This window comes from Bison bison, unplaced genomic scaffold (assembly GCF_000754665.1).
Source record: "Bison bison bison isolate TAMUID 2011002044 unplaced genomic scaffold, Bison_UMD1.0 scf7180017864180, whole genome shotgun sequence".
Lineage (NCBI taxonomy): Eukaryota > Metazoa > Chordata > Mammalia > Artiodactyla > Bovidae > Bison > Bison bison.
Window position 1 is genome coordinate 15,843,518 of NW_011494752.1, and position 15,828 is coordinate 15,859,345.

Below are 15,828 nucleotides of genomic sequence, written 5' to 3' on the forward strand. Positions count from 1 at the left end.
TAGCCACATGTGGCTGTGGGGCACTTGAACTGTGGCCTGTGCAAATGAGTAACTGAATTTTAAACTTTTATTTAATTTCAATTAACTTAAATAGAAAAAAATCACATGCATCTAGTGGCTACTGTATTGGACAGCACAGTTCTAGACACCTAAACAAGACTGCTGGTCCCATCTCTTTGCACTTGAAATGGCCTGAGAAAGGTACCCAATTTCAAGCAAAGCCTCACTTCAGAGATGAGTGCTAATGGGATTAAGAGGAGGGCCATCTTGGTTCAAACAACCTTATGTTGATATGGGCCCATAAACCTAATGCCATCAACTTCCTTCCCAAAGAAGTGACTCAGGCCAACAGTATACATGGTCCAAGTGCCTGATGGGGTGGGAGGGGACCTGTTGTTTTTCTCTGTACTCTAAAGATAGAAGACAAGGGACAGGAATAATTGTAGGGCCACATGAGAGAGAACAGGAAACCTTTTTTTTTTTTTTGAGATGGACAAAATATGAAGGATGTGTACTGTAGGAAATGGACAATATCATGGGGCAGATAAAAGACAAAGAGAGGGCAGGAAGTGGCATGCAGGAGGGCTTCAGTGAGGAGTGGGCCCCACCTGTTATAGTCCCGAGCGACGAGCAGCAGGTTTTCTTGAAGAATGCGCAGGTCCTCGGCACGTTCAGCCACATTCACCACGTAATGGGGTGTCTCGAACAGTAAGCGCTCCCAGTAGTCGATCTCCACAAAGAGGATCGACAGGGTCCTTGCGGAGAAACACAGGCAGAGCCTCTGAGGTGGCTGTGCAAGGGCGCAAGCCAGAACCAACACCAGTTCGAGAGGTATGGAGTTGGGGAGCATGGAGACATTTAAAAGTAAGAAGTGAAGCAGAGGGGTTTCTTTGGTGGTCCAGTGGCTAAGACTCTGCACTCCCCATGCAGGGGGCCTGGGTTCAATCCCTGGTCAGGGAACTGGATGCCACATGCTGCAACTAAGACCCAGCGCAGCTAAGTAAATAGATAAAATAAATGAAGCAGAACCTCCGGGTAAAGAAGGCAACTGGACCCACTGACTTTTGCTCCTCTCCCCAAACCACTGAAACAACAGTAAAGAATGTTTCATTTGTTTAAGGCATAAACCCACAAATACAAGGAGATAGTAACTGAAAACATTTGAAAAGTGGAAGAGCAGATGGATAAGGAGCAGAAGAAGAGTCCTCAGCTGGTGGCGGAGATGGCTAAGAACCCCCTCCCAAGGCTCGGGGGGCCCGTAGCTCCAAGGATCTCCGGAAAGGCATGATGGTGGGACTAAAACAAGCAGAATAGCTGAAAGTTTAGGAAGCGGCCCTACTCTGCGGAGTTAAGCAAGCTGCCCCTCCTCGCCCCAGCCTAAGACTGAAGGCTTCTTGTCTGGGGAAGCAGTGCAGAGACAAACAGAGGGTCCCTGGACTGGGGACCCCAGGCCCAGTTGTAGGAGAGAGTAACCCACTGAAAGCAGGGCGGTGAGTCACCACGTACACATGAATGTTAAGACCCCCACTTCCCCTTCCCACCCAGACACCAGTCTCTGGCACCAGGACCTATATCCTCCGGAAAAGAGTTTGAGAGATGGTTTTCTGTGACCTCAGACCAGCCTAAATGGAAATGTGCCGAGGGTGATGACCTCTGGAGTTGCCAAGAAACAGCCCATCCAGACAGGCCTGCAGTTGAGAAGCCCCCCCTTCCTGCTCAGCAGAGCTGTCAATCAGCTTTCCAGCCCCGGTCCCTGAAATACAATCAGACAACCAAGGGTCGCAGAACACTGGTCTCTGCCTCTCCTTGCATAAAAGGTGGGAGTCAGTTCAGTTCAGTTGCTCAGTCGTGTCCAACTCTTTGCAACCCCATGGACCGCAACACGCCAGGCCTCCCTGTCCATCACCAACTCCCGGAGTTTACTCAAACTCATGTCCGTTGAGTCGGTGATGTCATCCAACCATCTCATCCTCTGTCATCCCCTTCTTCTCCTGCCTTCAATCTTTCCCAGCATCAGGGTCTTTTCCGATGAGTCAGTTCTTCACATTAGGTGGCCAAAGTATTGGAGTTTCAGCTTCAACATCAGTCCTGCCAATGAAGACTCAGGACTGATCTCCTTTAGGACTGATTGGTTGGATCTTGCAGTCCAAGGGACTCTCAAGAGTCTTCTCCAACACCACAGTTCAAAACCATCAATTCTTTGGCACTCAGCTTTCTTCATAGTCCAACTCTCACATCCATACATGACTGCTGGAAAAACCATAGCTTTGACTACATGGACCTTTGCTGGCAAAGTAATGTCTCTGCTTTTTAGTATGTTGTCTAGGTTGGTCATAACTTTTATTCCAAGGAGCAAGTGTCTTTTAATTTCTTGGCTCCAGTCACCATCTGCAGTGCTTTTGGAGCCCAGAAAAATAAAGTCAGCCACTGTTTCCACTGTTACCCCATCTATTTGCCATGAAGTGATGGAACCAGATGCCATGATCTTAGTTTTCTGAATGTTGAGTTTAAACCCAACTTTTTCACTCTCCTCTTTCACTTTCATCAAGAGGCTCTTTAGTTCTTTCTTTGCTTTCTGCCAAAAGGGTGGTGTCATCTGCATATTTGTGTTGGTATTTCTCCCGGCAATCTTGATTCCAGCTTGTGCTTCATCCAGCCCAGCGCTTCTCATGATGTACTCTGCATATAAGTTAAATAAGCAGGGTGACAATATACAGCCTTGATGTACTCCTTTCCCTATTTGGAACCAGTCTGTTGTTCCATGTACAGTTCTAACTGTTACTTCCTGACCTGCATATAGATTTCTCAAGAGGCAGGTCAGATGGTATTCCCAACTCTTTAAGAATTTTCCACAGTTTGTTGTGATCCACACAGTCAAAGGCTTTGGCATAGTCAATAAAGCAGAAATAGATGTTTTTCTGGAACTCTCTTGCTTTTTCCATGATCCAGCAGATGTTGGCAACTTGATCTCTGGTTCCTCTGCCTTTTCTAAAACCAGCTTGAATATCTGGAAATTCACAGTTCACGTACTGTTGAAGGCTGGCTTGGAGAATTTTGAGCATTATTTTACTAGTGTGTGAGATGAGTGCAATGGTGCGGTAATTTGAGCATTCTTTGGCATTGCCTTTCTTTGGGATTGGAATGAAAACTGACCTTTTCCAGTCCTGTGGCCACTGCTGAGTTTTCCAAATTTGCTGACATATTGAGTGCAGCACTTTCACAGCATCATCTTTTAGGATTTGAAATAGCTCAACTGGAATTCCATCACCTCCACTAGCTTTGTTTGTAGTGATGCTTCCTAAGGCTCACTTGACTTTGCATTCCAGGATTCTGGCTCTAGGTGAGTGATAATACCATGATGATTATCTTGATTGTAAAGATCTTTTTTGTATAGTTCTTCTGTGTATTCTTGTCACCTCTTCTTAATAGCTTCTGCTTCTATTCGGTCCATACCATTTCTGTCCTTTATTGTGCCCATCTTTGCATGAAATGTTCCCTTGGTATGTCTAATTTTCTTGAAGAGATCTCTAGTCTTTCCCATTCTATTGTTTTTCTCTATTTCTTTGCATTGATCACTGAGGAAGCCTTTCTTATCTCTCCTTGCTATTCTTTGGAACTCCAAATTCAAATGGGTCTATCTTTCCTTAAACAGAAAAAAGCAACCAGAAGGGAAGGAGAGGGGATGGAGATGCAGAAAGGTGGCCCACCCCCGAAAGAAAAAACAGAATCACAGCGAGCATCCTGAGAGAGAGATAAGAAACAAAGAGCGTCCGTGAGACAGAAACAAGATGCTATAAAAGGGACACAAAGAGAGCTCTTGGAAGTTAAAAATAAAGCAGAAAAAAAAAGATACAAGATAAATGACAGAGACCCCTCATAAAATAGAGACATAAAGATGAAAGGCAAAGAGGATGTTGCATGAAAAAGAGAATATAAAACTCTCTGTGAACAATTCTTTACATTGATTACATATTGGCAAGGTAATATCTGGGGAATACCGGATTGAAAATTAAAATTCATTTAACTTGTTTCTTTCTCCTTTATGACAAGTAATGCCAAAAATTTTTTAATTGTGTCTGTGGCCCTTGTCCTAAGTGTCCTTTGCCACCTCACACCCAGTGACCTGACCTTCTCCTCCCCACTCAGAGGCCACGCCCTGGAACTCATGTCCCGCCACCTTTACAGTCAGTCTCCAAGCAGATGGTCCCTCCCCAGCTCAGCTTCCTCGCCCATCCCAGTACCTGCACTCAAGTCCTCCCAGTCAACCTTTGATCCCATGGGGACGTTCAGGTCACTGACCCCTGGCCTTTCCTCTTGCCTGTTTGTCCCCTTCCACCTCCATCCCCTACTCCAAGGACCCTGCCCGCTTCCTCTGCTCTCTCACCAGTTCTGTCTTTCGCCTCCTTCTTTAGGCTAAGCCACCTGACCAAACCCCATCCCTGGCTCTGTTCGCCTCCTTCTTTAGTCTAAGCCACCTGACCAAACCCCATCCCTGGCTCTGTCCACTCTCTTCTCTGCTGAGGCCATGTGAAGGTGGCCAAGCAAAGCTGGAGAAGATCACACGACTACACAGATTAGCAGGCTGCACGTCCAAGATCTCTGGTCCCAGCTGGCCTCTAAGGCTGCACCCCTGGGGTTTCCCCAATCTCCTGTCCTTCCTGTTCTCACAGGGACTGTTTGCAAATCCTCTGCTTTCTCAAACCTGGTCTGCTCCTCTCGCTCTCCACAGAAAGCCCCACCTCCTCCCTCAAAGAAATACAAAAGCCACCAGGAGAGAACTCCACATGCTTCCTGCTCTAAAACTTATAAACGTAACTGACCCCATACCTATGATTTCTTCTGTTTACTACAGAAGAGGCCCTCCTTGCATCCAAGGTCAAGTCCTTCCAATCCAGCTTCCCTTTGCATCCTCAGACACCATCTTTTCCAGCTTGCCTACACTCCCACCCTACTCGTTCCTTCCCATCAACATTTAAATAAGCCAAGTTTCTACAATCTTAAAACAAAATCAAAACACCACCTACCCTTGACTCCACATCCTGGCATCACACTGCTTGCCCCCTTCACAGCCTGCCTTCTGTGAAAAATCGGCCTCCTGAATTCCCTTCCTTTCTTTTCCTCTCGTTCCTCAGTCCCAAGAGCTGCCTCCCACCCTCCCCTCTAAGTCTGCGTTTTTAAAAGATTTTTTAAATTATTTATTTATTTGGCTGCACCAGGTCTTAGTCGTGGCACACAGGATCTTCAGTTGCCGCATGCAAACTCTTAGTTGCAGCATGTGGCATCTGGTTCCCTGACCAGGGGTTGAACCTGGGCCCCCTGCATTGGGAGCATGGATGGAGTGTTAGCCACTGGACCATCAGGGAAGTCCCTAAATCTGCTTCCATCTAGCTTGCCCAGGATTCCTCATAGGACTTCTTGTAGCTACACTCTGAGAACCTCCTTGGCCTCACCCTCCCCTCTAAGTCTCCACATCTGGTGGCCTCCTCTCTGCCTTCCTCCCTGGCTTCTGAACCTCGGTGCTTCTCTTGTCAGCTCCACACGTCAGGACAAGCAGCCTTTTCTCTCCAGGGTCCCTTGGAAATCTCATCCAGCTGACTCTGGAGACTCAGCGAAGCATCCACCTCCCCCACAGCTCCCTGGCACGCCAGCCCCTCGAGGTCACGCACACCCAGCACACTAGCCCTGGGTGACCTTACCTACTGTGCGGCTTCAGCTGCCTCTCTCAGCCGAGGACACCTGCATCCGTGCAGAAATGGCCCTGCCCCACTGTCTGGGCCAGAACCCGTGTCGTCCCTCACCTCGACCTTCCAATATCCAACCAAGCACCAGCTCCTTTGGATTTCATCATCAAAAGCAAAGTTCAGGAATTCCACTTACTCCAAGGCAAGCACAGCTCTAATGCAACGATAAACTGCAACTGAGTTTTGGCCTAAAGTTGGGTGAAAGAGCGAGAGGTCCATCTACAAGAGTCACTGCTCCAGGGTTCCAGGCATTTGCTGCCAAATGGGATATGGGCTCGGTGTGATTTCAAGAGAGGCCAGAAAGTGAATTTTTATATAAAGTCTCCTGAATTGTAAGTGTTGACAGATAGTTCAACTGAAAAATATAAGTAGGAGGGCTTCTGGACTGCTGGCCACATTCTTTCCTTGACCTAGGTGACAGTAGCAAGGGTGTTTATTTTATACCTATAGATTACATTGAACATGTAGGTTTTTAAGTAATTTTCTATATGTATGATATGATCTTTCATAATTAAAAAAATGTTTTAAAAGGGAAAAACTGGACCTTCCTGGTAGCACAGTGGATAGGAATCTGTTTGCCAATGCAGGGGACGTGGATTTGATCCCCGGCCTTGGAAGAGAAGCCCACACAACACAACAAAGAGTACCCCCGCTTGCTTCAATTAGAGAAAGCAACAAAAGACCTAGTGCAGACAAAAATAAAATTAATAAGCAAATTTTTAAAAAGGAAAAAACTATTTTAAACAAGAGAATTAGTTGTAAAAGGGACTGGGTACAAAATTAACTTATTAAAATCAAAGTTTTCCAATATAAAAACTATAACCAGTTCAATATTATCATGGAGAAAAAGAAACCAATGATAATTAAAACAACAAAAATTAAGAGATCACCAAAAGATGTTAATATATATTATCACATTTCTTGTTAGTCGGTTAATATGTATGAAAAATATCTATGAACAAAAGAACAGGACTTAAATAAATTGAAAGAAAGAAATGCTATTCTTGGATAGAAAAAACTCAAATCTTAAAGATGTTCATTCTTCTTAAGTTAACCTATAAATTTAACCCAATCTTGTCCCCCCACCCCACCCCCACCCCACCCCTCGCCAAATATAGAAATAGGACCATTTGGGGAACTAAACAAAGAGATTCCAATGTACTTATGAGAAATAAATATTTAAAATATCCAAGAAAAAAAATCTAAAAAGGAGAGTAATGAGGACAATAATAAAAACAATTTGGTCTCTACATATGAATAAATAGACCTATCAGAACAGGATAGTGAATCCCAAAATAGACACAGACATACTTGGGAATTTGTTATACTATAAAGATAGCAGTTCAATAAATGAGATTGGGTCAACTGACTAGCCATCTGGGGATATATTTAAAAAAAACACAAAACCAACTCAAGTTGCATCTGTGCTTCTCTCCCTAAATCAAAATAAACTGAAAATGGATCCAAGAACCAAATGTAAAGACTAAAAATCACAAAATGCCAGGAGAAAATATGTAATATTTTAAACACTTTTACATCTTGAGTAAGAGTCATTTGACTTCGTAAATCTGTGTGTTTTCTTCTTTTTTTGGAAAAAGAAATTACATTTTTTAATCAAAGAGGATAAAAAGCCCCTTAATCTCAAGATACTCTGATGAAGCTTTATATCCTGAATATCACCAAGATGTCATCTTAAAAGAACACTGAGGTGAAAATTTCAGAATATTTTGTGTCTGTTCTACTAAGCAAGCACTAAAGTAGCAATATAGGACATGACATCACAGTGCAAGTTTTCCACCTTTATTGGAGAGGACTCTACCAAGGAAGGAAATTATTATCAAGCGCTCATTTGTGATATGTGCTTTAAGAGACTGTGGACAAAGAAATGCTGTTTTTCACACCTTGACAATCTTCACTGAAGTATGTGTTATTTTTGAAACTGTGTCAAAATTCTTCAAAGGGAAGAAGGCTCTCTCAAATAGGAATGAACAGCAGATTACTGGACAGTTAAGGAAAGCCTCCAATGTAAAGGAGAGCCAAAATGAAGGAAAACTGCTTTCAATCTAGAATCCCATGAAGGACTAACAGGTGTCAGGCAGAAAACAGTTGTTGTCAATCATGTAAGAATTCAAAAAGTTTACCTCCCATGTAGCATGGAAAGCTACTAAAGAATGTACTCCATCAAAGTAAGAGCATAAACCAAGAAAGAGGAAGACAAAGGAAAGGGGGAATCAAATAACAAAAGAGGCTCAGAGAAGTCCCACAGTGACACCTGGCCTCAAAACCAACCAGTTGGACTGAAGAAAGAGGACAAGGGAATTCCAGGAGGGATAGCGCTAAGAACACAAAATTGGTAACATACGTGATAAGTCAGATAGCAAAGGAAAATATTATCTGAAGGAATTTATTGGTTGGTCTGGAAGAATTAATGATAGTGAATAGTGTGCTAACAAAAACAGTGAGGTCATTGTTATTTCCAAAAAGAACAAGTGTCATACAAGCAAGGAGAGAACTGCAATAACTGAACATGATTTGGCTCCACAGTAAACAATACTAACAGAGTCATATTAAGAAAAACACTGAACGTCAGTTTAACCACAAATTCTATCATAGCTATACCAGGATGGTGGAGGGGTGTAAATATGTATGGGAACACTTCTAGTAACAGAATCATATTCTCTTACGTTCTTCAAGCTGGAGGCCTTGAATTTGACTCTGTCAACATCTTGGTAAGCCCGCTTGGATACATATACTATCCAACAGTGCACTAAATTGTTTCTTCATTTCCTCAGCTTGACAAGACTTTTCAAAATAACTTTAAGCCAAATTATCAAATTTTAACTTGTCAGTCAATACGATGAATTTGAAAAACACCTTCCTGATGCTGAGGAAGGTGTCCCTATGAGGAAGGTGTCCCTATGAGGACATTTTTTCACAATGATGCTCAGGCTTAGCCAGAAATTTGTCAAGAAGTTTCTGGAATGCAAATTTATTTTCCTGATACATAACATTTCTTAAAAAAAAAAACAAACATAACAAAACCAGTCTGGGACTTCCCTGGTGGTCCAGTGGTTAAGCCACTGTACTTCCAATGCAGGGGGCATGGGTTGGATCCCTGGTTGGGAAATTAAGATCCCACATGCCTCGTCATGGCATGGTCAAAAAAATTTTAATTTTAAAAAATCAGTCTGGGGAATTATTTTTGTAAAATATTTTCTGTTTCCTTGGACAAGTGCTCAGGCAATGGAGCCAGGGCAAGTAGGCTGACTGGGGTTGGTGCTGACAGCCCAGAATGAACTGACCTGATGGAGAAAGCGCTGTCAGACCAGAGAGAAAAGGAGGAAGAGGATGTCCCAGTCGCAAAACACTGTCAGACGCCAGTGTCCCTTGTCCTGCCCTGGAGAAGTCCTGCTACACAGAGGAGTTGGCTTACACAGCGATAACACAACTTTTTTCAGCCAGGGTACAGACGCCATCTGGAATATGTTTGTGTTAAGTGCAATCTGTAAGGCTGGTCTGGTTGTAAAATGTGGTAAAAGCCAATTTGGACTCAGAGTTCAAATATTTGGGATAGAAGGTAGGACAACAAAATCCTTTGTAAGATCAGATCAGTGCTGTTAGGGACTGGAAGTCTCCCAGAACGGAGGGAGAGCCAGGTAATTCTGAGGACAATCAGGGCATTTGAAGAGCACACTTATTTCAAGACCTTATCTAGATCATGAGCACAAAAAAGTACTTGATAAAGTTATCTGCTCCTCGTTGGAGGAATCAATTGGTTTAGAAAAGCTGAAACTGTCTTGGATGTCTTTACTGGTTTAATGAGCCCAGACTTTTCAAAATCCTTCCCTGTGATCATGATTTTTTGTTTTTTCCCCCATACATTATTTACTGGATTGAGGTAGTTTTAGCTTAAAGCCACAAAAATGTAAAGCAGCTTATAACAGATCCCTCTAGACAACAATTGCCAAAGGATCGGGGTACCTCTTCTCTCTGGAAGAAGTGTTTTAGCCATTATTTGGGTTTCTGCTAAACCCAGGCCACAAATATTTGGCCCAAAAAGACTGCATAAAGATTGTGCAAACGGTATTTGAGATAAATATCCAATGTGTCTCTTGACAACAGATGATCACGGCAGACAGAAAGCAGTCTCCTAAGCTTATTGGGGCTACGTGGCCAGGTGCTAAGCTCAAACGTCAGGTGGACACATCACGGTGGGGAGAAGGGAACAAGACTCAGGGAGTCCAGGTGAAAGCCCCCAGCACAGAATGTTCAGGACCCTTGTGGAAACCATGTAACTTCTAGGTCTACCAGTAGAGGGTTGATGGATTAAATTATGGTACAGTCAAAGCATGGGAAGCTGTAAACCATGAAAAGTAATTATGCAGTCTGTACACACAGAATGGAAAATCTCCCACACATATTGTTAACCTCAAAAAAAGCAAGTTAAGAAATGCTGTTTATAATGGGATCCTGTTTTATGTGTGCAGTGTGTATTTTTGATTACATGGTAATCATGGTTACCTCTAGGGAGTGGAGCTGTGTAAAGGACTTTCACTTTTTCCTTTATATTCTTCTATACATCAATCTCTCTCTTTTTTTTTTTTTCTTTTACAGTCAGTATGCACTACTTCTGTTATTTAAATTCTTTAATTTAAAAAGTCAAAAAAGAGGGACTTCCCTGGTGGCCCAGTGCCTAAGACTCCTCACTTCCAATACAAGGGGGCTGGGTTCCACCCCTGGTCAGGAAACTAGATTCCACATGCTGCAACTAAAGACCCAGCGTTCCACAGCTAAGACCCTAAGACCGGGCACAGCCAAATAAATACATTTTTAAGTAAAGTAATTAGCCTCCAATTAAAATAAATAAATTTAAATTAAAAAAAAAGATTCTAAAAATTAAAGAAAAATAACCATATGAAGCATATGAAATGGGGGGAACATGAACCAAATCTTTAAGAGTGGTTATCTTTGGGGGAATCTTGTTCTTCCTTCTACTTTTCTGCATTCTGCAAATTTTCTAAAAGGATCAAGAATTTTATAATAGAAAAAAATCAAATAAATCTTTTGAGAACACTTCAGATGTAAAGAATAGTGTGAACTGCTGCTGCTGCTAAGTCGCTTCAGTCGTGTCCGACTCTGTGCAACCCCAGAGATGGCAGCCCACCAGGCTCCCTCGTCCCTGGGATTCTCCAGGCAAGAACACTGGAGTGGGTTGCCATTTCCTTCTCCAGTACATGAAAGTGAAAAGTGAAAGTGAAGTCGCTCAGTTGTGTCTGACTCTTCGCGACCCCAAGGACTGCAGCCTATCAGGCTCCTCCGTCCATGGGATTTTCCAGGCAAGAGTACTGGAGTAGGGTGCCATTGCCTTCTCCATAGTGTGAACAGTATGCTACTATTCATATTAAAAAGTACTTAAGAGATTTCCCTGGCAATCCAGTAATTGAAACTTCATGCTCCCAACGCAAGAGGCTCGGGTTCAATCCCTGGTCAGGGAACTAAATCCCACAATTAAAGATCCCTACATGCTGCATACCACAACTAAGACCCAGTGCAACCAAATAAATAAATATTAAAAATAAATCTTATTGTTGATTTATGAGGCCATTTTATAGGATCCTGCTTGGCCATACCTCAAAAAACCATGAGCCCTATCAAAGCAGATCTCAACACCCCTCCCTGGTCAAAGGCCTATCTCAAACCTCTTACCCTCTGGTCTTCACATCCTGCTTGTCACCTGCTTCCTGATCCATGTGGCTTCTCATCTCTGTCCTTCTCACTACTGCCTCCCCTTCACCCCTCTGACCAGACACTCAGCACTGTCTCCCCATCTTGGTTCTTTTGCTTCAAACATCATGTGTCATCTTCTCCCAGTTAGGTTGCTTTTGGCTCCCAGGACAGACACACTCAGTCTCTCTGTCCATCTCCACACAGGCCCTCTCTGGAGAAGCCTCTTCCGCATTTTCCCCAACAAATAAGGACATTCCATGAGTTAAAGCCAGTTCTAGAAGCCTGGGAAGCCACTCTTACTATAGGGGCTTGCTGATGACAAGGAGCCCAAACCTATCAAGAAGAAAGTGATTTCCTTCCTATTAGGAAAATGTTGTCATCAGAAGGGTTGTCATCTCTGTAGAAGGCCACCTTACCAAGTTCCTCTTTTTATTTTTCTCTTCTGCATCTTATCTGGGAAGGAGGCAGGGCTCCAGGGTGTAACAGTTCACTTACAGAGCAACAGGGGGCAAGGAATCGTCACTGGACACATCCCCTGTGCCCATCTTGGTTCTTAGCACACGGAAGGCACTCACTATGTATTTTTGAATAACTAATGAATAGACTGGTTAAACTGAAAACCTGGTGATATGAAAATGTCATGATTCTACAACTATAGGAGAGGGTGCGACCTGAGAGCCCCACTGCCTCTCGGGAAAGCCCCCTCAGTGGCTCAGGGTTGGGATGATTTCGCTGAGCCACCATGGCCACCTAGTGGCAGGACACCCACATCACTGGTATAGTAGGTAACAGCGGATTTTCTATTTTTAATCGGTTGTTTTTTGTTTTGTTCTGTTTTTTTTAAGACTAAGAAGTGGGAGGAAACATATTACGGGGTAAGAGAGAATCAGAGGAATGGAAAGGAGGAACCAGGAGACGGGAGTTAAAATTTTCAGGAGGGTTGGGGAAGGGAAAGGCACCATAGAAAGGACGAGCGGAGGGGGAGAGGGGCGGGGAGGGTCTCCTACTTGTCAAAGTTCACGTCCAGCATGCCCGCCTTCTCCTGGCTGATTCGTAGCAATGGCGTGTCCAGCCGCCGAATGCAGTCCTTGTCCAGTGTGGCTGTCCAGTCTTGGAAGGTTTTTCGCACCAATTCATCAATGGCCTGAACCATCTGCTGGTAGGTGTGCACACTCTCCTCTCCGGTCCCGATGTGGGGCAGGAAATGAGCATTAGAAAGACACTGTGGAGGAGAACCAGGGATGCTGGGATCCACCTGCCACGTTCCTCCGTGTTATCATCGCCCTGAGAGCCCTATTCCCCTCCCCAACACACACACCCCAATTATATGTGTAAGGCAGAGCATGGAGGTCGATTTTGACTACTGGGAGGGAAGGGAGAGCCAGAAGGAAAGGTGAGAGGAAGCAGGCACAGCGAAAGAGGTATAGTCTAAATGAAGACAGGGAAGGGGAAGGTGCGAGGAACTCGGAGAGCAGCATTGTCATATGCGGGCTTCCCAGGCGGCTCAGTGGTAAAGAATTCACCTGCCAATGCAGGAGACCAGGAGACATGGATTCGATTCCTGGGTGGGGGAGATCCCCTGGAGAAGGAAATGGCAACCCACTCAAGTATTCTTGCCTGCAAGATCCCATGGACAGAGGAGCCTGGGAGACTACAGTCCACAGGGTCGCAAAGATTCGGACACAACTAAGCGACTAAGTACACATGCACACCTTGTCATACATACGCTACCATGTGTAAAATAGATAGCTAGTGGGAATCTGCTGTGTAACACAGGGAGCTCAGCTCAGTGTGCTATGATGACCTAGAGGGGTAGAATGGGGGCCGGGTGTGGAAGGGAGGTCCAAGAGGGAGGGGATATATGGATACACATAGCTGATTTACTTTGCTGTACAGTAGAAGCCAACACAACACTGTGAAACAAACATACTCCAATAATAAAATAAAATAAGAAAGAGAAGCACAGACATTCAGCTTGAGGAAAACAGTTGGGAAAAGAAAGTCAATTACAGGAGGTGAAGGATTTAAGAGACACATGGTCAAAAACAAGCATGAGCCCTTCCTCAGGACAGGCCAGTTCCTCTGACATGCCCCTTGCATCCACTTAGTCTCAGGTCAGGAAACCTCTCCAGGGAGACGCTCTGGACTGGCCCCCAGGGCTCCCACCCACCAGCCTGGGGCCCAGCCTGCAAACTCTGTCATGGCATCGAGAACAAGTTCTGGGAAAGGCCAGGCTTACGTTCATGACTCTGTCGATGCGACGCCGTAGGATGCGCACCCAGTGGGCCTGCCCTGAGTACTGAGCCATGTAGGGCTCCAGGTAGGGCCACTTCTTGTTCAGCTCACGGTTTACGAGTGCAAGCTCACTATTGAACAGCATGTAGAGGTCCACGGCCTTCTTGTCATATGTTCGCTTGATGGCCTGACGAAGAAGAGGAAGTAAATGACATGACCAGGGATATGGGGTCCCTGCAGCTCCCCATCCTGGAAGAAAGCTAAACCCCTGCCATGGGAGTCCTCCCCCCAAGCCCTCCGGACACCAGGGGGAGGGGGCGGGCAGAGACAGAGGAAGAAAAGAAGCGCTGGCAGTTTAGGACATGGGCGAGAGCACAAATGGAGGTTGGATGGCATCTGGAAGGACCAGGAGGATGTGACAGAAAGCTCAAGCGAACCAGGGGTGGAGGAAGGAAGCTGGTGGGCAGTCCCACCTCTCGGGCCGAGAGCCGATGGAAGGTGTCCAGCAGCAGCACCCCATGCTCCACGTCACGGACTAACTCGAAGGCCGAGGTGATCAAGTTCTGAGTCATCACCTCCAGGTCCTTGACTCCAGCCCGGAACCTGCACCGTTAGAGGCGTGTCAAAGGGTGTGCAACGTGGCCTGGCCCCAAGAACCTCCCCTGAATGCGACTCCGATGTTTTATGTACGGAGGGCATCCTCAGTATCAGCACTGAGTGCTTCACACACAGGAATCCATTTAGTCCTCAAAACAACTCAGTGGGGTAGGCTGTATTGCTAACCGGATTTTATAGATGAGGAAACTGAGGTCCAAGCTGGTAGAGCAATCTGTCCAGAGTCATGTTAACTAGTCTGTGGCAGAACCGGGACCCAAGGCCAGTAAGGCTGGCTGTGGCACCCTGCGTCTGAGCAGCCACCATGCGCTTCCCCTGCTCGCCCCCTATTTCTGACCTGCTGCCCCCACACTCCGCTCTGGTCTCCCCTGCCCCCCTTCCCTGTCTATGGAGGGGGTGGTCTGTGACCCTCTCACCTATTGTAGTCTTCATGCCAAGAGGTGTTCTTGACGTCCAGGATGCCCCCGCGGACGGCTCGCAGCACGTGCAGGTTTTTGTGAAAGATGTCCTCAATCTCCAGCAAGTTCCGTGTTATCTGGGGCCCCTGGGCACCAAAGAAGCAGGGGAGGGGACCTTGCTTTCCATCTTCCCAGCGGGCAAAATGGTACTGACAGTCACATACCTGCAAAGAAGTCAGCATGAGGCTTCCTGCCCTCCTGTCTGAGTCTTCCTGTCCCAAGTTCTTTGGTTTAGCTTGTGTTGTGGTTGTTCACTTGCTAAGTCATGTCCCACTCTTTACGACTCCATGGACTGCAGCAGGCCAGGCTTCCCTGTCCCTACTGGTTTAGCTTAAAATGGCTAAAAAACTAAGGAGGATCCACCAGATGCAAGGGGCTTCTGGGGTGAATTTTACCTGCACAATGAAATATGAAAAAAAATTTGGCCTTGGAGTACAAAATGAAGCAGGGCAAAGGCTAATAAGAGTTTTGCCAACAGAATGCACTGGTCATAGAAAACACTCTCTTCCAACACAAGAGATGACTCTACACATGGACATCACCAGATGGTCAATACCAAAATCAGACAGACTGTATTCTTTGCAGCTGAAGATGGAGAAGCTCTATACTGTCAGCAAAAACAAGACTGGGAGCTAACTGTGGCTCAGATCATGAACTCCTTATTGCCAAATTCAGACTTAAATTGAAGAAAGCAGGGAAAACCACTAGACCATTCAGGTATGACCTAAATCAAATCCCTTATTATTATACAGTGGAAGTGACAGATTCAAGGGATTAGATCTGATAGACAGAGTACCTGAAGAACTATGGACCGAGGTCCGTGACATTGTACAGGAGGCAGGGATCAAAACCATCCCCAAGAAAAAGAAATGCAAAAAGGCAAAATGGTTGTCTGAGGAGGCCTTACAAATAGTTGAGAAAAGAAGAGAAGCTAAAGACAAAGGAGAAAAGGAAAAATATACCCCTGTGAATGCAGAGTTCCAAAGAATAGCAAGGAGAGATAAGAAAGCCTTCCTCAGTGATCAACGCAAAGAAATAGAGGAAAACAATAG

General features: G+C 45.1%; 1 protein-coding gene across 1 annotated transcript in view; it reads right to left on the reverse strand.

Moving 5' to 3' along the window:
* Window positions 1-15,828, reverse strand: part of DNAH2 (dynein, axonemal, heavy chain 2) — a 110,838-nt gene that overhangs the window by 70,217 nt on the left and 24,793 nt on the right. Inside the window, exons 9-13 of the mRNA XM_010843209.1 lie at window positions 14,735-14,940; window positions 14,177-14,306; window positions 13,708-13,890; window positions 12,476-12,690; window positions 609-755 (exon numbers count right to left, since the gene is read on the reverse strand). Coding sequence (XP_010841511.1) covers window positions 609-755; window positions 12,476-12,690; window positions 13,708-13,890; window positions 14,177-14,306; window positions 14,735-14,940 — 881 coding nt within the window. The remainder of the gene's footprint in view (window positions 1-608; window positions 756-12,475; window positions 12,691-13,707; window positions 13,891-14,176; window positions 14,307-14,734; window positions 14,941-15,828) is intronic.